At 45.8% G+C, this 25504-nt stretch overlaps 1 protein-coding gene and 1 pseudogene across 1 annotated transcript; one reads left to right on the forward strand and one right to left on the reverse strand.

Moving 5' to 3' along the window:
* The first annotated feature begins 5654 nt into the window (after positions 1 to 5654).
* Positions 5655 to 11092, forward strand: LOC136471903 (uncharacterized). The gene is made up of 15 exons (XM_066469651.1): positions 5655 to 5812; positions 5894 to 5940; positions 6042 to 6156; positions 6710 to 6807; positions 8233 to 8329; positions 8402 to 8491; positions 8619 to 8681; positions 8765 to 8842; positions 8936 to 9001; positions 9074 to 9151; positions 9669 to 9779; positions 9949 to 10026; positions 10131 to 10250; positions 10589 to 10632; positions 10721 to 11092. The coding sequence occupies exons 1-15, from the start codon at positions 5783 to 5785 to the stop codon at positions 10773 to 10775; spliced, it is 1170 nt and encodes a 389-aa protein (XP_066325748.1). The 5' UTR covers positions 5655 to 5782; the 3' UTR covers positions 10776 to 11092.
* A 5435-nt stretch (positions 11093 to 16527) lies between these two features.
* On the reverse strand, positions 16528 to 21322 carry LOC136476315 (plasma membrane ATPase-like; annotated as a pseudogene).
* Between the last annotated feature and the right edge of the window lie 4182 nt (positions 21323 to 25504).

Here is a 25504-nt window from a genome sequence, read left to right on the forward strand (position 1 = left end):
TATATCAATTCTTCCACCATTGCTATATGCTGAAAACTGCTGCACTATAGCTGACAAGAACCACATCCAAAATCGAAGCATTTCTTATCCAATTTTCATGAAATTTCTACAGCATCTTATACCATAAGTCTAGAGCATGTATACCAATTTTCATGCCTAATCCTAATATGTTTTGATCACTTAAACATGGACTAAGATCATAGTTAGCTCAGATTTTGCAATATAGGACATATTTCAACAATTGAGCTATACTTCATCAAATATGAATCAAACTTGAAGCTAACTTGTTTGAATACTTCCATAAGACATATATCCATTCAAACCACTTACTAAATGTCATCTTATGAACTTATCTAACACAAATCAATCCAAACTTGACTACTAAACTAATTATCCATTCAATCATCTCATAGCAAGCAACATTGCATATTTATCCAATTCAATCAACTCATATGCACCCAAATGAAATGATCAATAAGAGATATACCTTGGTTGGCTCATGATCATCCAACTAGCAAGCTTCAACTCAATTATTTGTAAGTCATCGAATATATCCAATGAATCACCAACAACTTGAAATTGACACTTAGTATGTTGTAGCACATCTGGACTTCACTCAATTTGTACATGGCATTGGGATAATGATCATTACTTAGTAATACTTGGCTCAACTACATGATCAACAAGATGAATATCATTTGAACCAAGCCTCCAATGCCGATGGTACCTACAAACAATCATCCACTTTTGAATAGTATCCAAACAAGTTTGGGTCCTCTCAAGTTAGGAGCAACATACTTAGGCGTAATCCTTAATATGAATAGCAGGATGTTTTGCAATTGCAACCAATGAGGTACCATTGACATCCTTTCTAAGCACATTATTATCAATAATTGAAATAGGCTTAGAAATGTCACCTAGGGGACATGAATGTGCCATGTGTCCCCTTTCCCGGCATGAGTAGCACTTTCTCTTTGATTGAGCCTTCTCTTCCTTGCTCATGTGGTGCTTCTCATTGCCTTGCCTCTCATGAATTGCTTGAGCCTTCTTCTCAAGCTTGGTAGGACTACTTAGAGGCAAAGTGTCCCGTATTTCCACACTTGAAGCACTTGATGTAAGCATAATCTTTCTTCTCATCTTCATTCTTGCTCATTATCTTGGCATCTTGAGTTTGCATTGGATGCATTACCTTTCCACCCCTTCTTGTTTTCTTCTTCTTTATTATCAAATCACCACCATCTTTATGGTTGATCTTGATTTGAACTTGGGGTGTCTTCTCTTGCTCAACTTGTGGCTTTGATTGAGGCTTCACTTGTTGCTTCACCAATTGCTTGGTTGGGCACATTGAGGTAAGATGACTCCAAGTGCGGCACTTGAAGCACTTCACATGCCTTAGCCTCCCTTCTTCTTTCTTCAACTTGAGCTTTTCTTCATTGGGGCAACTATTTGCAAGATGTCCCACTTCATGGCACTTGAAGCACATGAAATGAGAGAGCTTCTCTTTTTCTTGCTTCTTCATTTCTCTTTCATATCTTCTCTTGCCCCATCTTTTGCCCTTAATCTTGCTCTTATTGAAGCCAATGCCACTTATGTCATTGCGGCTTTCTTGATGATTGACTTTGCTTGTCTTGAAGCCGACTCTATTCTTGTCACCAAAGTTTCTTTGAGTCTTCAACATATGCTCAAAGGTGACTTGAGAGTTGTAGCACCTCTCTAACTTGTTGCTCAATTTATTCACTTCACTTTTAAGCTCAATGTTCTCATTCAAAATGTTAGTCTCACAAGACATGGAAGTAGAACAAGTATCTATATGTGAAGAGCATGGCATATCTAATAAATCGTCACAAGAGGTGGAATACATGCTTCTTGCCTACATCATAAGGGTTAGCAACATTTTATAATTTATCATTTGATCCATGTGATGAGCTCTTATTATTTTTAAGTTTCTTTGTAAACACTTTAATGAGAAAAGCATGTTGTTCTAATAATTCATCATGAGATGCAAGTAGTGTCTCATGATTCAATTTTAGCTCATCAAGTGAAGATTTATAAGCATCAAGTAATTTCTTATGTTCTTCACAAGAGTTCTTTAGAAATGAGTTTTCATTTTCTAATTTTAATGTTTTATCTTTCTCATTTTCTAAAGATATGGTCATGCTAGCAAGTCTACTAACAAGCTCATCATATGAATCAATATGATCAACCACATTATCGTTTGATACCTTAGTGTCACCTTGTGACATGAGACAATGTGGTGAGGTTGGAGAGCATGTAGTAGCATCTTTATCATGGCTTGAGCATGAACTATCATTACCATCAAGTGTGCAATGGGTAGCATCATCACTTGCAACACTTGTGGCATCATCATCAATCTTGTCAAGTGAACTTGTAGTTGATCGATCATCATCATCACTTGACCATGAGGTGGAGCAATCTTCCACAATCACCAAATTATGGTTATGCTCAACACACTCATGTACCTCCTTTTTGGGCTCATCCTTCTTGAATTTGCCATCATCCCATGTGGAGGAATCACCAAAGGTTTCCTTGATGGACTCCCATATCTCATGAGCGGTCCCCTTGTAGTTTACTTGCTTCATCAAATCAAAATGTAAAGCATTCAATAGAAAACAACAAGCATGTGCATCAAATTCATAGAGGACTCTTTGAGCTTTGGTTAGAGTTCTATGATCCAAGACATGGGTGAGACCACTAGTGACAACCCACTAAAATTTAGGTCCCTTTGCACGAAAATGATCAAGCATGTGATTTTTTCAAAGTGTAAAGTTTGTGCCATAAAAAATATGTGCCTCACAAATATCTAGCCCATTAGATGCCATCCTCTCGGGTCGGTGAAGACCGCAAATGAGAGACCGGGCTTTGATACCACTTGAAGGGTCGAGATGGCGACTAGAGAGGGGGTGAATAGTCATTTTTAAAACTTAATCACGTTGGCTAACCGAAACAAGTACAGAATTAAAACTATAGGTCTAGCCAAGACTACACCCCTCTATCTATGTTCACTAGCACTTTGCAAAGATACTAATTAAGCAACAAAGGTGCAGGGCTAGCTAGAGCTCTCCTAACCAATTCTAGAAGCAAGGTCACACAAACCTATGCCACTAGTACTTTAAGCAACAAGGGAGCTCCTACACATCCTAGTAAGCAAAAGCATAAAGCCACCTAAGCTTACTAGCAATGCTCAATAATAAGGCAACCAATGCCAAATTAGAGAGCGTAATTACTTAGCTACACAAACTAAGCAATGTGACTAACAAGGTTACACAAACCAAATTAGCCACGCAAGGGAGCTACTTCTATGCTACATAAGCAAGAAGGTAACTAGCAAGCTACACAAGCTAACTGATTACAAAAGCAACAACACAAGCTCAATGTATATGAAAGTAATTGCAAGCTTGTGTAACGAGGATGCAAACCAATGAGAAGAACTAGGTTGACATGATGATTTTTCTTCCGAGGTTCACGTGTTTGCCAACACGCTAGTCCCCATTGGGTCGACCGCTCACTTGGTGGTTCGGCGGCTAATTGGCATCACCCGCCAAGCCCGCATGTCGGGCGCTGCAAGAACCTACCCCGGAAGTGAGGGTAGCACAATGACACACTTTACTAAAGTTGCTCTTCGCGGCTTCCGCGGAGCGAGCATGATGCCCCTGACAAAGCACTTCTCCGGAGCGCCGCACAAGCTTCTTGCGGGCTTCGACGGAGACCACCACCAAGACATCTAGGAGGTGGCGACCTCCAAGAGTAACAAGCACCACCGGCTTGCAACTCAATCACCTAGTGCCACTCGATGCAACCTCATGATGCAATCGCACTAGAATCGCTCACTCACACAATCGGATGATCACTATCAAGTATGTGTGAGATGGAGGGCTTCTAAGCACTCTCAAGCATGGATACAAAGTCCCTCAAGGTGCTCAGCACCAGCCATGGCCAAAGGACACTTCTATTTATAGCCCCAAGGGCTAAACTAGCCATTACCTCTTTACTGGGCAACTGTCGGGTCGACCGGACGCTCCGGTCGTGTTGACCGGACGCTGGACCTCAGCGTCCGGTCGTTCGATGACAACCATGTGTCACCTACGTTCAATGGCATTCTTCCGATCTCAACGGTCATCTTCAGACCGGACGCAGCAGCTTCAACTGACCGGACGTTGGACCCTCAGTGTCCGGTCATTTACAGTAAGGTACCGACCCTGATCGAACGCGTCCGGTCGGACGTGATTGGATGCAGCCCCAGCGTCTGGTCACTCTCCAATGACACTGCTTCGTCCGATAACAGGACCAAACACTACCTCCAGCGTCCGGTCACTGCGTGACCAGAGCCGATCCACTCTCTAGGACCACTCTTTTCTGTATAGGGCGCCAGTGGCACCGTCGGACTGTCCGCACTCTACGGACGGACACTCTGCCGGTGGAGTTTCTAACCCTTCTCACCTCCGTTCCATCGTCGAGTTGATCCACATCAACTCCAATTTCATCTCCTTTGGAAATATGCCAACAGCGCCAAGTGTACACCGCTATGTGTATGTGTGTTAGCATTTTCACTATCATTTTTCAAAGGATTAGCCACTCAACATGCCACGCCACTCAATCCTAGCGACGATGCAAAATTAGATCACTCGAGTGGCACTAGATGACCGATATGCAAACAAGTTTGCCCCTCTTGATAGTACGGTCATCTATTCTAAACTCGGTCATAAACTCCTCTACACACCTATGACCGGTGAAATGAAATGCCCTAGGTTATACCTTTGCCTTGCGCATTCGATTCTATCTCCTTCAATGTCGATGCAACACATGTACCAACACGATCAACAATGATATGATCCACTTCATATCATCACATGATCATATTGGTTCATCGATCTTGACTTCACTTGCTCTTCACCATTGCCATCGTCCATCGGCGCCAAGTCTTGCTCAAGCTTCACCGCCACGCGGTCCATCACTCCAAAGCCTTCGACTTGCCCTTCACGCTTACAACCGGTCCATCAAGCCAAGTCTTGTCTTGATCTTCTCCACCTTTGATCACATGACTCAATGTCTTGTCTCATGTGCAATGAGCTCCTTCATCTTCACATGTGTGAGCTTTGCAACATCTCAAAGTCATTTTCACCTTCATGGCATATGTTGCTCACAAACATGTACCTGTGGACTAATCACATGTGTATCTCACATAAACACAATTAGTGCACCTAGGTTGTCACTCAATTACCAAAACCACACAAGGACCTTTCAACTGGCCGCGGGGCGTTTATTCGGCTCGGCCGCGCCACAGATCAGAGCGCGACCAAGATTAGTGGCGCAGCAGGCCCTGCCACGTCAACGGACAGCATTTTCGGTCGTCGCCACGTTAGCCCCCTGCCACGCCAATAGGCACGGTCAAAAGTGTTAGTTTAAAAAAAATATTGTTAGATTTAAAATTAGTTAAAAAAAATGTTAAAATTAAAAAAAAAATCCCCCCTGGTCCACGCAGTCAATCGGTAGTCGGGCCCAGCAGCAGCAGTCCCTCTCTCCAAATCAGGTCTCTGTGTCTCTGACCATCCGTGCCACAGACATCACGGCCCCACCTTACCGTTGCCGGCCTGCCCTTCCGAGCCCGGCAGTCCCCACCTCTCCCCCTCGCTATTTCAAATCGCTCTCTTCTCCACCCAATACTACTCGCCGTCGTCAATTCATCATCCATCCATCCCCATCAATTCTCAGATCTCTCCCCTTCTCGCTCTCCTCTCTCTCTCTCTCGCGCGCGCTGCGGCGGATGTCGTTGTCGGCGCGCTTCGATCTCCGGGTAAAACCCTAGCCCCCAGCCGGCTGGCTCCAGATCCGCCGCCCTCCCCTCGCCGCCTCTTACATCCTCCCTCCAATGCAGGCCTCGTTGCAGCAGCTGCAGCCGCCGCCGTCGCACGCCAGCATGAGGTGAGCGCCATCGCGACCTCCCTTCTCTCTCTACCTCCCTCTCGGGTTCGAGGCGGTTTGGTTCTGATGGCGGTGGTGTGCGGCGTGGCTTGTTCGTGCAGCGAAGGGGGCGCGTTCGCAAACGCGGGGAACCTGGAGCACTGCGCCCGGTACCTTAACCAGACGCTCGTCACCTTCGGATTCCCCGCATCTCTCGACCTCTTCGCCACCGATCCGGTACCCTCGTCTTCCCTCTCTCCCCCACTCGGCTCGCCGCTGCTTCACGTTTATGCATTCATTTCGGTTGCAGGGGTTCGTTTGCTTATGATTTCGGGGTTTACGGGATTTATCTTGTCGCCATTTGTATATAAAAAACAAATTTCCGAGGCCAGTTCGTCGATCCTTCTGGTATTTCGCCTCTATCCGTTTTCCTGGATACCTGCTTAATTTTCCTCTATCTATCTCTTTATTCCATCTTCCATTGTCTTTATCTGGGTTACCTTTTGGGTTTTGTCCGTGTCTTTCCAATAATCATACGTTCTTTCTCCCGTAGGAATGCTATGGTGATTGTTACGTTGTTCCCCTCAATTTTTAGTCAGATCTTCTGATATATTTTCACTAATATATTGTGAATTTTTATAACATTGTGAATTTTGTGGTTCCGCGCAGTGGTAGTGTAGCAACTTCTTTTGGAATTTGGAGATCAATCCAAGAAGATGGCTGTTAAGTTTTCTTTCATGTGCTTTTCTCTGTAAACTTACCACACCTCTTTTTGGGTTCTGTTGTGCAGGTCTCGATTGCAAGAACATGTAACTGCATCTATGCACTGCTGCAGCAGCGGCAGAGGGATATTGAGTTCAGGGAGTCCACAAATGACCAGCGGCAGCGGTGAGCCTTGCACTTGCCATTTCTTTCCATTCTGCTTCATGTTGTAATTCGGATGTTCTTAGACAGTGCCAACCTGTTAACTGTGAATTGTCACCAGATCTGGAGGGCAGCACTGATTAGTGATACACTACTAGACATAGTGCTGCATCACTAAACTTAGTACTGATTGGTAGTGATAGATGCTGGTTATTCTTCTCACATGACATTATTGTTGTCATTCATGTTTGTTTTATTGACCTAGGGCATGATGATCGTAGTTGAACCTACCTGTATTAATTAGCAATAAGAGTATGAGTTAGAGGCCCATGTTATGAAACCTGAAATATGCCTGGTCCAAAAGAATTGCATGTTAAGGAATCTTGCCAAACTTCAGTGTCATAGCCTCATAGGGTATAGACTTGTAAAGAGGAAAGCCCTGAGAAATTGAAGTGATAATTTTTTTGTTGGACACTCTGCTAAAGTGCCATGTAATAATACATTTGATTAAATTGTGCCAGTGCAGCTTCATCATATTTTGTACCTGATGTTCTTATTCTTTTCCTACTGAACCAACCCATTATTCTATCTCAGACATAGTGAAATGAGGCTTAATTATATTAATAATTTTGAGTTAATATATCATTAGGTTAGTACATGCCTTTAGTGTTTATTGCTGGTTGAGTCTTGATTTTGCTTGCCTGTGAAGTTTAACTTTCACAGTGCAATTCTGCCTTTCAATCAAAACTATACCAGGCAATTATGGAATACTGTTTTCCTTTACATCACGCTACCATATAGTCTCTTTTCCCTGACAGTACCACTTTGTGCCATGAGCCAACCCTGTCACCACCAACAGGCAACATGGCACCCTTTGTCCTTTTTCATCTACCTTCCTCTTTTGCCCTTTCAACATTTGTGTCTCCTCTACGGTCCTGTTGGTATTGAAATTTTATTGCTCGTGCCTCCTATTTGTCTGATATAACCTGCAGACGTGTGAAATATGTCTATTTTGTAATTAGGTGCACCTAACAACTAAATGCGTTGTTCTATTTGTCATCGTTAGTTGCACCTGCATGGTACTATTTGTCCAGAGCCCATTCCTTCACAGTGCTGATGTGCTGCAGGGCATTGTTTGCTTGCCACGAGTCAGTATTAGATCAACACACCATGATTTTGTTATCAGCTCTTTCCTATGTTCATGCATGTTGTATCAGTTTAGGTGAGGAGGTTAATTCATTTGATTGCAGCATTTGGACAGTTCTGCCAGAATATTGTTGAGTTTTGGTGTAAATGAACAGAAGTCAGTTGTTTGCTTCATTCCAATATGCGTTCATGCCATTCAATTGGGTGGCCACATTAATGCAATTGACTGCAGCATTTCGAGAATTTACTAATGCTGCTTGAGACTGACTAATGGCTGCTTGATTAATGTTATGCAATGTTCAGGATGCAATCTGATATATCACGACTGGAAGCCAAGATTGAGAGAATGGATGCTCAATTAGCAGCGAAAGATCGAGAGCTAGCCACTCTTACTCGAACGGTTTGTCCTTGTATCAACTCCTCTTTGGTTTCTTGACCATTCTTGGGATTCTAAATTCTTTTCAATTATCAGGAGGCCAAAAACACTGCTGCTCTGAAGTCTCAGATTGATAAGCTGCAGCAAGAACGTGATGAATTTCAGAAAATGGTTATAGGAAATCAGGTTAGACTGCCTTATTTTATTCCTTTGAAAATCATCCTAACCCTAGCATGTTTAGTTTATTATTGCATTGATGTTTGCTGATGAGGTAAGTTGAACCTGTCCTGACCTACTTTGGTTCTTCTGCAAGCAAGTACGCACCCAGCAAATTCATGAAATGAAGAAGAAAGAGAAGGAATACATAAAGTTGCAGGCAAGTATTTATACCTTTAATGGGCGACTCTGTAGCAGAAACAGCATTGCAATGCACTGAAAGTACCTATGCCTATTTTGCAGGAGAAGCTAAATCAGGTATTGATGGAGAAGAAAAAAGAATCATCCCGTTCTGGAATGGAGATAATGAACTTGTTGCAGGTGATATACCTGTGAATCTTCCTGAATGTTAATTCTTAATGCTATCTTATCTTATTTTGTTTTTGAATCTTATTTGGCTACTGAACTTAACAGAAAGAAGGACGGCAACGTGGAACATGGAATGGAAAAAAGAATGACAATGATTATTACAAAATGATTGTAAGCAGTAATGCAATTCTGAAATGCAGATCTGATTGAATTTATTCTGATGTACATCGAGCATGTATTCAGGTTGATGCATATGAAGTGAAGAAACAAGAGCTGATGCAAGAGAATGCAGATTTACGGGCACTGTTACGTTCAATGCAGGTAAAAGAAATGTGATGTTTCAAGTTTTATTCCCTGCTTTTGTATGTTATAATGCATGTAACAGAACTGGATTCGTATTCCTTGTATTGGCTGCTTGTTAAACTAGTACTCGTGCTGTTCCAAATTATAGTTCACTTTAGCTTTGTCCTATGTCAAATTTCTCTAACTTAGACCACGTTTATAGAAAAATGCACCAACATCAAATTAGTTTCATTAAATTATTCATGAAATATGTCTTGACAAAGCATTTATTTATTTGAATTTGTAGATGTTAATATATATTATTTTAAAAACTTGGTCAAAGTAAGAAAAGTTTGATTGGGACAAAGCTAAAATAACTACAATTTGAAATGGAAGGAGTAACTGTTTGATAGTTTTTACTTTTTGTACAAAACCTGTAGTTACTGTATTTGATAGACCGAGAAACCACCGTGGTAACATATGTGATCATCAGTGTCATATCTAATCATAAAGTGTCAAACAGTTCGTTGATCCAAATGATAATGTTTTACCTCAGATGGACATGCGTGAGTTCCTCAATGCCCCAAATGGGTCATCACAACCTACTGTTACTGCTAATGGAAGACAGGAGTCAGGGTCTCCTCAGTCTCCACTTGGTGGCAAGACGGTATGAATGCCGGATCTTTACATGTCACACTGCTGGTTTCCTCTGTTTTTCTTCCCTTTGAATTTACATGGTTCTCTGCCATGTATTAAGTCACACTTTCTCTTTATTTATGTTGGCAACTTCTGTATAGTTGGAGTCACATGATCATTTTTTGTTTCCACTTCGGCAGGATGTCTTTGACCTGCCCTTTCATATGGCCAGAGATCATATAGAAGAGAGTTTGCGCACAAAAATGACTTCAATCAAGGTAGGAGCCACTGGATTGAGACACTATCCCCATCTTATAATTGCTGTTTCTCCATACACACTTGTTTTCATTACTTCATGGTAATTATTTGTGATGACAACCAGGCACGAATGACACAACTTCAAGATGCTCAGAAAGGTGCAGAAGTGACTTCAGAGGCAACTGACCGGGAGCTTGAGCTTGAAGCTCAACTGGTTGAAGCAAGAAGCATCATCCAAGAGCAGGTTTGTGCATTTTGTATTTTGTTTATCGTTTCTGAATGAAAGTACTCCCTCCACAAGAAATAGTAAGTTGTTATGGCTTTCTAGAGTTTCTATTATACATCTAGACACAGTGTATATCTAAGTGCATAATAAAAGCTGTGTACCTAGAAAAGTCAAAACAAAACAGATTACAGTTAGGAACAGAGGGAGGAGTTCTCAACATGATGGTAATTGCCAACACTGTACTGTATGGAATCCTGTTTATAGTTGACATGAATAAATTTTGTTGTTGTATATGCTTTGACAGCCAATAGTTTGGTCCTGAGGAACCTTACATTTAAGAACTGAATTTGTTGCAGGCTTCCATCATGTCGAAGCACTTCACCAAGTCTGATAAGCCAAGGTGATCCGACATGTCTTGTTTCCCTTTGCTTCTCTTCAGTCCACTCCAAGTCTCCAACTAGACCTTCAATTCATGTATCCCCTCGCAGTGGCAGGAGGCATAGCGGTCTGGATGGCGAGCGTGAGGCATCTGCCGAGGTGTAAAAACATGTCTGTAGCAAGGATATCTGTTCTGCAAGGCCTCCTGTTTTTATTAAGTACTGAGGTATAGTATGTTTGCAGGATAACATCGTTCTGTGCTGTTGTAGTATGTTGCAGGATAACATCGTCCTGTGCTGTTGTAGCCCGAGTCTAGGCGCTGTCTATGCAGTATGATGTACCGGAGCATCTCCTCCGGCACATGGCTAACCCGATCACTTCTAATAGTAACATGTAGCCTAAATGTAATCATATTCATACTGTATGAAGAATGTCTGTAGCAACCTTTATACCTTTGGAAAAAATGAACCTTTCAGACCTTACATCTTGAAGGAAGTGTTCGCATGCTATTTTTGTTAGTTTATGTTTATGCAATCTTTTTTTTTTGAAACATTATGTTTATGCAATCAGCAGTGACTAGTCTTGACAGCAGGTTGTGACCTGACCCTTTTTGTTCCCTGATGAAAGATGGTCGCCACCTCATCTGCCCCCTGGCACAATCTGGTTTCTGACTGCATGTTCATGGTTGCGGAATCAAGTTTAATACCGCAGCGTTAGGATCGATGTTGAGAAGATGCTTCTCCAATTGTATTGTCACACGGACCCTGAAATCATTTTGTTTTGAAAAGCAACCGCTCGGCATCGTGTAATGCTGTTCTGTTTCCCCCCAAATAAATTTGACTTGTGTGGCTATGAACCGAAAGAAAGACGCGTAAGTTCGAATCGCCCAAACTCTTTGGACCTGGTATACTTAGGAGGTGTTTGGGACTGCTCCACTTCATGTTTTTTAAGCTTCGGTTTACGTTTTTTAGTCAAATGGTTTTAGCTCTATGCACTCTCAAAGAAAAAGGGTGGAGTTGTGAGAGCATCTAAAGATGTGCTCTATAAACTCTAGTTTTTCGGTGGAGTCTGTGGAGCAGTTCCAAACACTCCCTTAGAGGATGTTGGAGTAGTTCCAAACACTCCCTTAGAGGTTGTTTGACATGGCTCCAGAGCCAAACTCCAGGCAGAGCTGGCTGTAGCTAGCCAAACACCCTAACTCCAGAAAGAAGTTGGAGCAGCCGAACTCCATGGAGTTATTGGAGCTCTAGTTCATTCTCTTGGAGCACCTTTTTTCCAGCTCTATAACTATTTGAATTAGACCTAGACATGTGTTCAAGGAAATTACCCGCCATCGCCATTGATTACACACTCCAACCCAGCGAACTGTTATTTCCCTTATGTTTTTGACCCCCCCTCTGACTCAACCCTATCCGCTGGGCGCCCGTACTCGGCCTCGCTCGCCCACTCGACACTGCCGCCCCCGCGACGCCAACCCCGCCAGTCGCCGCCGCCACCACGCTTCCATTCCCCTTCCTCCCTCGCCTCCTTCCCCGCGCCTCCACTCCCCTGGTCCTCCCTTGCGCCTCCACTCCCCCAACCCTAGCCCTCGACGAGAAGAAGGGCGTCCTCATCGACGGCCGCCACCCAACGATCTGCTCCGGCGCCAGACCCCACCGACACGCTCCCCCAACCCTACCTTGAAGATGCGACCAGATCTGCTCGCCGTGCAAGGTATTCCATCCCCATTCCAGGCTCTGTAGTTCATGTTAGCGAAATTTTGGTAGTGAAATAGTTGCTCTGTACCACTAAAATTTTGGTTATGAAATAGTTGCTCTGTAGTTCATGTTAGCGAACTGTGCATGTTCTGAATACTTATGTTGAGTTGGTATAGATGTCGAAAATTGATTGGAACGTAAAGAACACTCGGATCCTATGTGGTTTGATGGCCGAACAAGTTGAGAAAGGAAATCGGCAAAATACATTCTTGAATTCAGTTGGTTATGCTGCGGTTGAAAAAGGATTCAAAGATAGAACGGGTATTGAATTGACCAAGGGACAAATGAACAACAAGTGGGATAAATTGAAGAAAGATTTAAAGGCATGGAAAAAGCTTAAGATGAGGCAAACAGGAACCGGTTGGAACCGTAATAATAGCACTATTGATATGGACGAGGAATGGTGGAAGAAAGCTAGAGCTATAAGTGTTATATATATTTAGGAATGTTACCTTATTTATTAATTAGTTGCTATTATTATTTGTACTAATATGTGTTGCTCTCTTGCATATTTTCAGGACATTCCAGGCTGCAGGAAGTTTAGGAAGCACCACCTTCAAAATGAAGATGAGTTGACGACTTGTTTTCAAAGCATCGTTAATGTTGGTGCTGACTATTGGTTGGACATGATTATCTTGTAATATGTTGGTACTTTAATTTAATTCACATGCTTGTTTTGCTGCTGGACGCATTATTGAAGTACTCATGTTAACGAAGGGCAAATTGGGCAATCCACACTGATAAAACCCGCCCCGCATGCGCACCCTACCCTGTCGCAGCGCCTGTGTGTCCGAATGGCTCGCGTCGCGCGCGCAGCCCACCATGTTCGTCTCGATTCGAGGCTGTTCTCCCTGCCCCGCACGCGCACCCCGCCCCCGTTGCGCCCTGACCGCCGACCCTGAGTGCGCCCCGTCCGTAGGACATCGGCACGCCGCGTGCCCCGTCCGCTACCCCCAGCTTGTCACGCTTCATTCCCTGGTGCCCATGCCATGCCACCATCACTCCCCGCGCCCCTTGACTCTCCGAACAACACGAAACACATGGAACATGGAACACTTGAATGCAACATATGTATGAAACATATGAAACATCTAAAACATACACTTGCAACATATGTGTGAAACATATGCAACATCAAAATAAAACACTTGCAACTTGCAACACGAAAAATACTTACTGGAACATAAGACTAAAACAACTGAAATATTTGGAACATATTTTTGCAACATATGTGTAAAACATATGCAACATCCAGATTAGAACACTTGCAACATATGTTTGGAACAGATGAAACATTTGGAACAAACCTCTGAAAAATTTGCAACATGCCTCTGAAACATATCCAACATGTGCAACATCCATATGAAACAATTGCAACATACCTCTGAAACGTCTGAAAACTTAAAACACACACTTGTAATATGCGCTTTCATATCAACATCTCCTTGCCGAGGTTGCGCGTCGCGGCGGTCACGATGTCGATAGCGGCCACGACCTTCTGGTGGGGAACGACGGCATCGCAACACCCAGCAGCACCTCGGCGCGCGCGGAGGACGGGGCGCGGCGTGCAGCAGTGGGGGCGCGGTGGGGGATGGAACGCGGCGCGGTGATGTAGGGGGCACGACGCGGGATGGAGCGCGACGCTGGATAGGGGAGCCACATGGCACGGGATGGGGTGCGCGGCGGGGAAGACCATAGTGGTGAGCGTATGGCGCAGCAGCACACGATGGGCGATTATGAGAGTGGGAGATATTTGTGAGACAGAGATGAGGAGACGCCGAGAGGAAGCAGGCCCGTGGGCCGATAGTGCTTAGGCTGGAAAGCGGCGTCTGGACCTGCTCCTGAGCATTATCATACGGTTTTCTAAAAAAAAATAAGAATAGAGATTATTCGTTAATTAATTCAGTAGATACTGGAAGACTTTAGGGGCACGGGTCCGTGTGCGTGCTAGAAGTCATGGACCCCCTAGGGCCTAGGCTCGCGTGCGCGCCACAATGCGGCTGAGAGAGGGGCCTTCCCTGTTCTTTTAGTTAGAGATTAGAGAAAAAAATCTGTCTTGAGTTGAAGATCACATCTTAACATAACTGTCTGAAGGTTCTTATAATACATTTTTATCGCAGGCAGCAACAAAATTAGCGCCAAGGCAGTCCCTATCAGGATCGTCCATCAACGAATCTGACCAGGACCAGGGCAAGGCAGGCCAAGAGAAAGGAGTGATCGATGAATCTTGATCAGTCATGTTGATAAGTTGATTGCCAGTCCAGCACCGGTAGCTTACTGGCCAATCAACACAACAACGGACCTGTTGTAAAAAAAAAAAGGTGTGCTTATTTGGGCTTTTGCTTTTCAAGATCTCTATTGTGCGTACGTATGAAACTCTGTTTTCCAGAATATGAATTCACATGAATGTGGGTTTGTTCGGGGGCTGCTCCTACAGTGCTCTATGAGAGGAGAGCTGCTACAGTGTTACTTGAGTGGAGAAAAAAACGGCTGCTGCAGTCTTCTCTCACAAAATTTTACAGCAAATTTTGTTTATATTTTTTCACGAACATATCTTGGCAACATGCATCGGCAAGTACTCCCTCCGTCCCATTATATTTGTACATCTAGGATTATGCACGTATACCAATGTTAGGGCGTCCGTGGACGCCTACAACAGCATCTTCGTCGACCAGCTCAACCTCTCGTATGTTGAGGCAATGCGACAGCTCTTCCTAGACCCACAAGGAGAGCAACCGAGGCGCCGCGCACGCCAGCGCGTCTGATCCGCCGATGATGGCTATGTAGTATGATTAGCAAGTAATAGCCCATGATCTTCTTACGCTAGAGAGGGTAGAGCCGATTGTATAACACCATCCCCCATCCTAGTTTGCCACGTTCGTGGTACGTCGTTGTAACTTTCACTATTTCTGGTTTTAATACAAAGATACGCAAACCCTTTGCGTATTTGAGAAAAACCAATGTTGGGTGTAAAATTACAAAATTGCCCCTGCTTCTGTGCTACAAGTCAGTGCCATCCTGTCGCCTGCGGACCCGCGCCTCTTCGCGCACGCTTGCTGTGCGGTCAGGGAAATGGAGAGGACACGGGGGGCCTCGGTATGACCGAACGAGTGGTCCAAAGGCTTACTTTTCCTTTTTTTTTCTATGTCCATTTTTTTTTCGTTGCTGATCCTTGCAGCCGTTCAACTGGCAGCTTTAGGCTGCTACAGACCCTATATTGACCTTCTATCGCGGGGAAAAATTTGAAACGTAGAAGTGCGTTTAATCCGGAACGGAGGGAGTATTCTATTAAGAGGAAAAAAATTACAAGGCACTGCTACGAGGAGCCCTCATCGCGTAGGTTACAAACCACCAAACCGGTGGCAAGTGAACTGAAGCTGACCAAAGAGAGAAAAAAGGAGAAAGTACAGCGAAGGGGAGGAATCCACAACCCACAAACTCTACTAGCCATAACCTACGAGAAGGAGATACAACAACACAAAAGTTGCCTGCTGAGCAAACCAGGCAACGGTGGCAAAGCAACCACCCAGAGAGATGAAGAACCATCAACAACAGCGGCGAAGCATCCACCCGAGAGGAACAAAGCAACCTTGGCGGCAAAGCATCCGCTAGGTGAGAGGCCCGCACACACTCGGCAACAAAGTATCTGCCAGAGAGAGGACCCATGACAGTAACTGCAACAAATTATCCGCAAGGTGAACTAGCAACAACGAGGACCAATCATCTGCCCGGCAGGATCAAATCAACCTTGGCGGCAAAGCATCCGCAAGGTGAAAGGCCCGCATACACTTGGCAGCTGCCAGAGAGGGGACCAAGGACAGCGACAACAAAGCATCCACCAAAGACCAAACTACGGTGACTAAGCCAAGCACTCGAGTAGGACAGACCTCTGCGAAGAACATGAGGCACACAGGAATAGCAAGGGGCAGATCCAGGAAGAGGAACAAAGGATCGAGTGAAACAATGGAGGTAGGTGCATAACATGGACGCCTTCGAGAAGGAAAATGATATCCACATCGAATTTATATTATAACATAATTTTACATTTGCTGCACGATTTCCTGACCAACCTATTACAAGTCATGCTTTCTTCTTTGGATAAAGTATGGAAACAATTAACGGACTTGGATACAAGGTAGATGCAAGGATAAAAGACTTCATCAATCATCACAACCATTGCAACTCCTGTTGTTATTTCCCAGTAAGTACAACAATAATTTATAAACACACTACACTTTTGTGACAGTTTAAAGCTGTATATGTGACCAAAACGCTGTTAGCAAGGCAGTCTAGGATGAACAAACGTACGTAGAGTGTATTCACTCAGTTCCAAGCTAGCGACGGCCACCTGCTTGGCGTGGCGCCGTCACTGAAAACGCGCGACGAGCCAGAGCAGGAAAGCGGCGGCCGTGCCGTCGAATCCGGTGACGGCGAGCCAGTCATCAGTCATCACACGGTGTAGTGCTGCTGGACGCCTTCCATGTCGAGGCCCTTGAGCTTGACGACGGACTCCATCTGGCCCTTGAGCGTGCTGAGCTCCCTGAGCCTGGCCACCTCGGCGCGGCACTTGGCCACTCGGCGATCTCGGAGAGCTCGCGGTAGCTGGTGCGGTCGCTGAGGATGCTGCCGGCCAGCTCGGGCGTCTGCAGGCCGTGCAGGGTGCGCTGCGCCGTGGCCCACTGCGCCTCCCGCTCCTCCCGTCCGAAGTCCTTCTTGGTGGTGAAGGCGATCTTGTGCTCGAACAGCGTGTCCCACGCCTTGCCGCTCAGCGCGTACCGGATGGCGAACTTGAACACGTCCAGCGGCAGGAAGGTGACGACGCTGTAGAGCCAGATCACGCCCGCCCAACCCCATCCGATGCCCCGGATGTGCGCGAACCCGATGGTGGGAATGACCGCGACAAGGGTGGCAATCTGAACGCACGCACGCATTCGGCAATGATCAGCAGCAGGCTGCAGCATGCCATGGATCGGCTGGCAGCATGCAAGAATAGATAGATTGCAGGACAGGACGGAGATGATCGATGTGGCCGGGCTTACGATCTGGGCGACGACGAAGGCGACGCAGAGGAGGAAGCCGGGGTGCTCCGTGAAGCACAACCCGCGGGAGCGCGTGACGAAGATGAGCGCCTGGCTGATGATGCTCACCTGCAGGTACAGCGCCGACATCATCTCCTCCCGGCTGCCGTGCAGCGACCTCACGCCGAACGTGTTCTGTCGATCGGCCGGAGCAATGCAAACAAAGGTAGGTTCTTATCTTACTGGAAGAGAAGAGAATTTGATGGCCCAGAAATCGGCCGCCGGCCGGAGCAATGCAAACAAAGCTAGTGGCCAGTGCCTAGCTTTTTACCGTGAAGAAGTCGGTGCTGCGCATGGCCCAGAAGAAGATGACGGTCATGACGGCGAGGTAGGTGCCGTAGACGACGCCCGTGACGAAGATCTCGTTCAGCTTCCAGCTGTCTGGATGCGGAGACGGCCTCACCCTGTCCTTGGAGATGATCATGATCGTGCCTGCATTTTTTCATCAAAAGCAAGCAACAAGTGCCATGCTTCAGCTTGCCAACGGAGTATTTAGATGGTTCCGAGTCTGTCGGAGTTTTTCAAACCCACCGTCGTTGAGGATGGCAATGACCAGGATCATGAACGGCGAGAAATCAAACTTCCAGATCAGCGCGATCAGCATGAACCCGAGCTGCATATATATTCCCATCACCAGAGCTTGTGGTTTTCACAGACAAACCCAACAGGGGAGCAAAGTCCATATAAAAAATGGTTGACAAAGTGAACTTACCACAATACGGATTGTTATCGACACTGCGTAAATCTGACAAAAGAAGAAAGTTTCAGTCGAAAAGAAACTGCTGAACTACTGCTGCTGGTTGTCAGATCAGATGGATGTGGCACGTGCTTACGGTATAGTTCTTCATCCTCTGGAAAATGGAACCGCTGGCGAGCACGGCACTGATGATGACGCTGAGCCCGGGTTCAGTGAGCACGATATCAGAGGCACTCCGGGCCGCGTCAGTGGCGTCGGCGACGGCGATCCCGATGTCCGCCTTCTTCAGCGCTGGCGCGCCGTTCACGCCGTCCCCGGTCATCCCGCAGATGTGCTTCCTCTCCTGCAGTTTCTTGACGATCTCGCACTTGTGCTCTGCATCATATCAACAAGATACATGGCAGCCTTGAGATTGGATAATGCCGGAAGATTATTAGATTACGGGGGAACTGAGTGGTGTGCTCTCACCAGGGAAGACGCCGGCAAAGCCATCGGCCTTCTCGATCAGATCGTCCACAGGGATGGAAGCAATGGCTTCATCCTTGCACTGCCCCAGCAACGCCGACGAGGGGTACATGTTGGTGCCCATCCCCAGCCTCCTGCCCGTCTCCTTGGCGATGGCGAGCTGATCACCTGCAGGTTTCAGTTCCGGCAGTTGGATTGGAAATATTGGAGTCAGCCACCCCCAGTCCCCCACCCAACGCCGCTTGTACTCTCAAGTAATCTTTCAAACTGATCTTAGCTTGCAGTGATTTAAACATAAACAGTAGAAATATTTTTGATCAAAAGGTGAAGCTGGTACCCGTGATCATCTTAACATTGACGCCCAGGTTGAGCGCCTTCTTGATGGTTTCTGCACTGTCATGCCTCGGCGGGTCGAAAAGGGGCAGCAGCGCGACGAACTCCCATGGACCGCCGGGACTGTCCTTAGACTTCTCCGGCAGTTTCTGTAACAATGCATCGTGCCAAGTGTCATGTACATACAGGAAAGAAGAAGATGATGGTTTATACATTTATTTAGAAGAAGATGACGGGTGAGAATGTATACCTGTCTGGCGACGGCGAGAGATCTTAGGCCGCGCTCGGCATACTTGTCGATGATGGCCTGCACCTTGTCTTTGACATCCTCCTTGCAGTTGCACAGGGTCATGATCTGCTCAGGAGCGCCCTTGCTGACGCGGTGCCAGCTGCCGTCGGCGAGGTCGATGTAGGTGAGGGCCGTGCGCTTGTCGACGGGATTGAAGGGAAGGAAGTGCACCTCTTTGATGCCTTCCCTAGCCTCCTTGGGGTCACCGAGCATGCCAACCATGGCAGCATCGATGGCGTCCTGGTTCTCGACCCTCGAGGACCTGGCGGCGAGAAGGATGACGACTTCGTTGGCGTTCACTCCCATGACGAAGATCTCAATGAGGCCTCTGTCGACGCTGAGCTTGTTGATAGTGAGCGTGCCCGTCTTGTCGCTGCAGAGCACGGTCATGCCGGCCATCTCCTCGATGGCGGTCATGCGCTTGGTGATGGCACCCTGCGTCACCAGCCAGTGCTAGCCGATGGCCATGGTGACCGAGACGAGAGCACCGTGGGCATGGCGATGGGGATGCCACAGATGAGGAGCACCAGGAGGTTGTCGATGCCGTCACGGTACCTGCGGTGCTGGATGGCGTACATGACGATGACCTCGATGACGACGCCGATGGCGATGGCGGCGATGCAGAAGTTGCCGATGGCCTTGAGCACCTTCTGGAAATGGCCCATCTGGTTGGTGCTGTCGACGAGGTGCGCCGCCTTGCCGAACAAGGTGTGCACGCCGGTGGCGATGACGACGGCCTCGATCTCCCCCTGCTTGCACGTGGAGCCCGAGTAGATGCTGTCGCCGGGGCCCTTGGTCACGGGCAAGGACTCGCCAGTGATGGCCGACTGGTCGATCTTGAGCGGGTCGCCCTCGAGCAGGCGGGCGTCGGCGGGGATAATGTCGCCGAGCTTGATGCTGATGATGTCCCCCGGGGCGAGCACGGCGGCGTCCTGCTCGCTCCAGCGGCCGTCGCGGAGCACCTTGGCCATGGGCGCGAGGTTGGCCATGAGCGCCTCCGCCGCGCTCCTGGCGTTGCTCTCCTCCCATTAGGAGATGGAGGAGTTGAGCAGCACCAGGAACACGATCCCGACGAAGTCCTGCCAGTCCGGCGGCTTGCCGCCCCCGTTGGTGAGAGCGATGGCCATGATCGCCGCCGCCTCCATCACCTACGAGAGCGGGTTCCACATGAACCCGAGGAACTTGAGAATCTTGCTCTCCTGCATTGCACGCGCGCCAAGAAAAAGATCAATGGCTCGATCCGCCATTGTTACACAGCAGAAAAATGATGGAGCAGAATATCACGGCCTTCTTCTCCTCGAGCTTGTTGGGGCCGAAGACGGCGAGGCGCTCCTCGGCCTCCTCCGAGGAGAGGCCTTGCCTGCTGCATTTGAGGCTCTGGAAGACCTCCTCGATGGGGATGTTCTCCTGCCATGCATAGCAAAAACAGAGAGTAGGACAGCATCAAAACTAGCAAATCTATCCAAGCCCTGGAACAGCGACGTCGGTGCGTCTGTCTAATCAATGATTATGATTAGTAGTAGCAGTGATTATTGAGTCCAGCCGAAAAAAGGTGCGGTGGCTGCAGATCACAAGAAGAGGAAAAAAGGATGGAGAAAAGCGAAAAAAAATGGAAGCCGCATGAAGCGGCTTGTCACCCGTGAATCAAGCAATGCTACAGAAAACAAAAAGGAGGCAACTTTAGCGCTAGCTTCACATGAGCAAAAGAAGATTACTAATCACTAATCTACTCTAGCATATGAGCGACGCTGAACAGAGTGACGACTGGAGGCCAGGTATTAGCCAGCTGGTATGATACAAGTCGTACTGTCCACAACGTTTTTTTCCGAGGAAAAAAAAGTGTTTTTGGTGATCTATCTTCATCTTCATCATCTAATTATTCATGGAAAAATCTTGTAGATCTTCTAATACAAAGTAACGGACGGCAGACGTATTAGCTGAGAAGTGAGAAGCAGGCGCGCGGAGAGCAGAAATGTGTTGGTTTTTGAATCGACTGCCAAGAAAGACATGACGACAAACCAAAAGATCTTGAAGAAGCATACCAGATCGATTGCCTCATTCTTGATCTCCTCGAGCCCCGCCATGCCGGCCGCTAGCAGCCGTGCAGCTGCCGACGCAGCCGCCGGAGGGAGAGGGACGACGAAGGCGGGATCAGTTATGGCGCGGCCGGTGAGGAGTGGTGGGAACGAAGCGAGGCCATCCCAGGCAACTCTTATATATCGGGCTCGGTGGGGGCAAGTCTCAACCACATCATCTTTTCCTTTTTTCATTATTATTTATTACTTTATTTTAAAAATTTATTATTTGTTACTATATCGACCGCCATCATCCGATCTTATTGATCACGTATGGGCATCTCAGGCGAGGTACTGAATAGCAGTTGTAGCGGCCGCTCGGTCTCCTACTACTAGGATTTAGTAGGTTGGAATTTTTAGAAAAGGGAATATATTAATATTCCAGCTTCTGCGTCGACTAATACATATGGCTGTTCATTATTACAAGCGAACAAAACAAAGTCTAAGGAATCTCAAACACAAAGTTTTGAGCCATGAATACAACAAAATTCTCAAAAGGAAAAGACTAAAGAGCAATTCTGTTGCTAAATCGCCAGCCATGTCTAGCAAACACCTCCATCGTGGCCGTCTCAATAGTCCTACAGCCCGCCTTCATGAAATGACGATCCTCCTCCTTCTAAAGTATGGTCCAGTACCTGATCCAATATATTCCCTTAAAGATAACCTGTAAATAAGACAGTGCTATGGCCTTGTCAAACACAACATTCCGAGTTAACAAAGAGCCCAGCAAATGGCACTTGCACCCATAAGAATTTGAGACTTTCTTTTCCTATTTAACCCTTCCAACCATCCTGTAAACAAATTGTGTACACTAGTTAAGGGTTTCAGATTAAAGGAAATATGAATAATTCTCCACATAAATTTCGCATAATGACAGTCAAAGAGTAAATGTTGTATGGTCTCATTGGTGGAACAGAAACAACACTTCCTATCTCCTTGCCACTGTCGCCTAGCTAAATTATCCTTGGTCAAGATTGCGCCTTTGTATAAGTACCACATAAAGACTTTAATCTTGAGGGACAGTTTAAGTTTCCTAAATTAAAGTGTTGTAAGGTAAAGTCTGTACACCTAATAATGCTCTGTACATGGAATTAACTGAGAACAACCCTTTCTGATGCAGCCCCTACACAAAGCGATCCCTTTGGTTTCTTAAGTGTGCATCTGCAACCATGGCCACTACATTGTGCCATGCTTGCAAATTAACCCCTATCAGAGATCTCCTGAAAGCTACATTTAATGGTGTCGTAGACAGTACCGTCCTAACAGATGCACTTTTCTTTCTCATAATGTTATATAGTGACGAGAAGAGCGATCTTGAAAGGGCGTGGCGTTATTTAAGTTAGCAGACCATAGTCGGCAATCTTTGCAGCGGCCGCAAAGCATGGTATGGTATGTAATAATAATATAAATGAATAGTCCTAGCCTATTTAAGATACACGCACGTTTAAGTGATCATAGGACTGATGAGGTTGCTACTTTCTGACATAATAACGAATAATGGTCTCATCAACTATTTATGGCTCTCATAATGATCTATGTCTTAATAAACTCTGATATATGATGACTTATATGGAACACCATGTTTTTTCTTAATTTAAGTATGTGAAATATTTGTTCTTTGAGTATAGTTAAATGTTTATTTATACCTGTTATTCCTGATTATGTACTTCAATTTACATGTAATTATAATATGCTAATATTGGAACTTAGCGTCCTAATAGCACTCGCTATCTACAACCCCGACACTGCTCCCCGATGTCTTCACTATCGAGCTTCTAGCCAAAACACTGTGGGCCTTGTTCCCTCCGGTACGTGATGGCGGCCACACCACAAACGCGGTTGATGTTGTCTCGCACGAGTACAAGACCCGCCGAGTACAAACACGATGTGCACAAGCACCTAAGATCATGAGGTATGCAAACCTCACTAAACACTAGGCCCAACACCTAGAGCAAGCGCATAAGCATGGTCTAACTAACCTAAGCACTTCGCAAAGCACCTACGCTAATCACTGAGTGATTCCTTAAGCACTGATGTGGACAAGAGCACTAGAATGGAGTATCACCTCCCATGGTATGTTTCTCAGCTCCTACACCTCTCATTTGGCCGGTTTGGGCACATATTTATAGCCCCAAGCAATGACATAGCCGTTGGGGGTTTGGCGCCTTTTTTCTGGTGACCGCTGGACCGGACTGGACCGAGGCAAACCATCAGACCAATAAACGTCAGGGTCCGACGCTTTTTGTAGGTGATCGTTGAGGTAGGCGTTGGAAGTGTGCCGACCGTTGTGCTATTGACCACTGGGCCCCGACCGTCAAACGGTCCTACGTTACTTGGTCGGACTAAGTCCTATGCCAATTTCCCTTTCTAGAACTCTCTATAAACCGTCGGATGCTGACATATAGTTTGACGCTTGCACTGTTGCAAGGGTCCGATCGTTGATTCTTTTCTTCGTCAGGTGAATAGTGTGACCATACGGTCCGACGCCTGTTTCACCCCGAGTCCGATGCCCTCTACGATGCTGCCTTGGCTAGGGTTTAGCACCCATCGGTCTATACCCAAATGGTCTGACGGCCTGTAGGAACCCTTTCTTCACTTGTTTCTTTACGATCTTCGCATCGCGCTTGGTTCCATCTTCATGGATGCCTTTGACTTTACTTGTCTGTTAGGTCTTCAATAAAGCTTCTAATGTCTTGCTTGAGGTGTTGATCATCTGGATCATCATGTCGCCTAAGTCCAAGTCACTTTTGCACCCTATTAGACTACAAAACAAACATTTACAAATTCATTAGTGCAACTTGTTCATGTTGATCATCAAACACGAAAAAACCCAACTAAATGGGCCAATGGTCCATTTTCCTTACACACTTGAAATCCCATCACGGCTAGGGTGAGTGCTGTTCTTCATTTCCTTTAAAGCCCTATCCAGTTCCTCAAAATTGAAAGGTTGTACTAGCTCTGCGTTCTGTATCCCATATATCTTCTCCTCTTGTGTCCATAGATCATCATTAATATAGATATTAGCTCGCCCTGGGCGTTCGGTCTGACCGAACCCAACCGATCTGTTCTTCGGTCTTTTGGAAAGTTCAGTCATCTAAAAACGGAGACCGATCGGTTAGTTTTAGGACTCAGGATAGAGCAAGTTTGGTCTCGGTTAGTTCGGTTCGGTCTCGGTCATGACCAAACTAACCGGACTAGACAAAACAACTACTAAATAGTATAATTTGTAGCAAATTTTAGCAATATTTTTTTCTATTTAAGGCAAAAACAACAATAGAAAATAGAGATTAAACTAAGTGGTAAGAGTCATGGTTGATATAAACCAACTAGAATAAATATTATATCACTAATAATAGTCTGAAGTACACATTATGTCAACAAAATCCAAATGTTCGGTTACCCGAGCCATATAACCAAACTAACCATAAAAAGTTCGGGTAGTATGGTCTTAGGACAGAACTAGTGACCGAAAACTTCGGTCTCGGTCATGGTTAGTTCGGTTCGGTCTTCGGTCTTCGGTCAATTATGCCCAGGGTTAATATTAACTACCTCCTCTTTTACAAATAGCTATTTGTAAAAATCTGTAATGTTCTTTATCAAAGAATCACCCTCAACTATCATACCATGAGCATCCTCCAATGAAACAATTCTGCATTTTGGTTTTCTACTAGTAGCATGCCTATGGGAAAAAACTTGTGTTAGAATCCCCTTGTAACAACCACTTCTCTTCCCTCTCCATTGCTAATACATTTCTTCCTCACGTAGAATCACATCCAGCTGATTATCTAGTTCATACCTCATCTTCCATTCCTGGCCTGACAGATCCACGGATTCACTCTTTAGATCTTGTTCCTCCATCTTCCTTAGAATTTCCTCCTTCTTAGCTCTCTTCTAACTCCCATGATTCAGCCACAACCCTTTATATCTCTTCTAAGCTTGTTGGAAACAACATGCCAATGGTCTAGAACTCTTTCTTTGTATCTTACATGCCATTTCAAAGCTAACCAATCAACAAAGCCCTCTAGATGCAAGTAGCTAGAATTAAATTTGAAGTAGAAGTGCTTCCTCTGGATGTCTCCTCCAATATCCAAAATGAGTGGATTGTGATCAGAGCCAATTCTGGAAAATTAAATTTATCTTCCTAGTCATTGCTACACATTTACTAACGTTACTCGATATAGATGTAGAGATAGTACCTTT

Source organism: Miscanthus floridulus, chromosome 8 (genome assembly GCF_019320115.1).
Source record: "Miscanthus floridulus cultivar M001 chromosome 8, ASM1932011v1, whole genome shotgun sequence".
Classification (NCBI taxonomy): Eukaryota; Viridiplantae; Streptophyta; class Magnoliopsida; order Poales; family Poaceae; genus Miscanthus; species Miscanthus floridulus.

Bases quoted from the DNA above. Each gene is read 5' to 3' on its own strand.
- LOC136471903 (XM_066469651.1), top strand. From the start codon at position 5,783: ATGTCGTTGTCGGCGCGCTTCGATCTCCGG. The intron at 10,027-10,130 runs GTAGGAGCCACT...GATGACAACCAG, and splicing joins CAAAAATGACTTCAATCAAG to GCACGAATGACACAACTTCA. The intron at 10,251-10,588 runs GTTTGTGCATTT...AATTTGTTGCAG, and splicing joins GAAGCATCATCCAAGAGCAG to GCTTCCATCATGTCGAAGCA.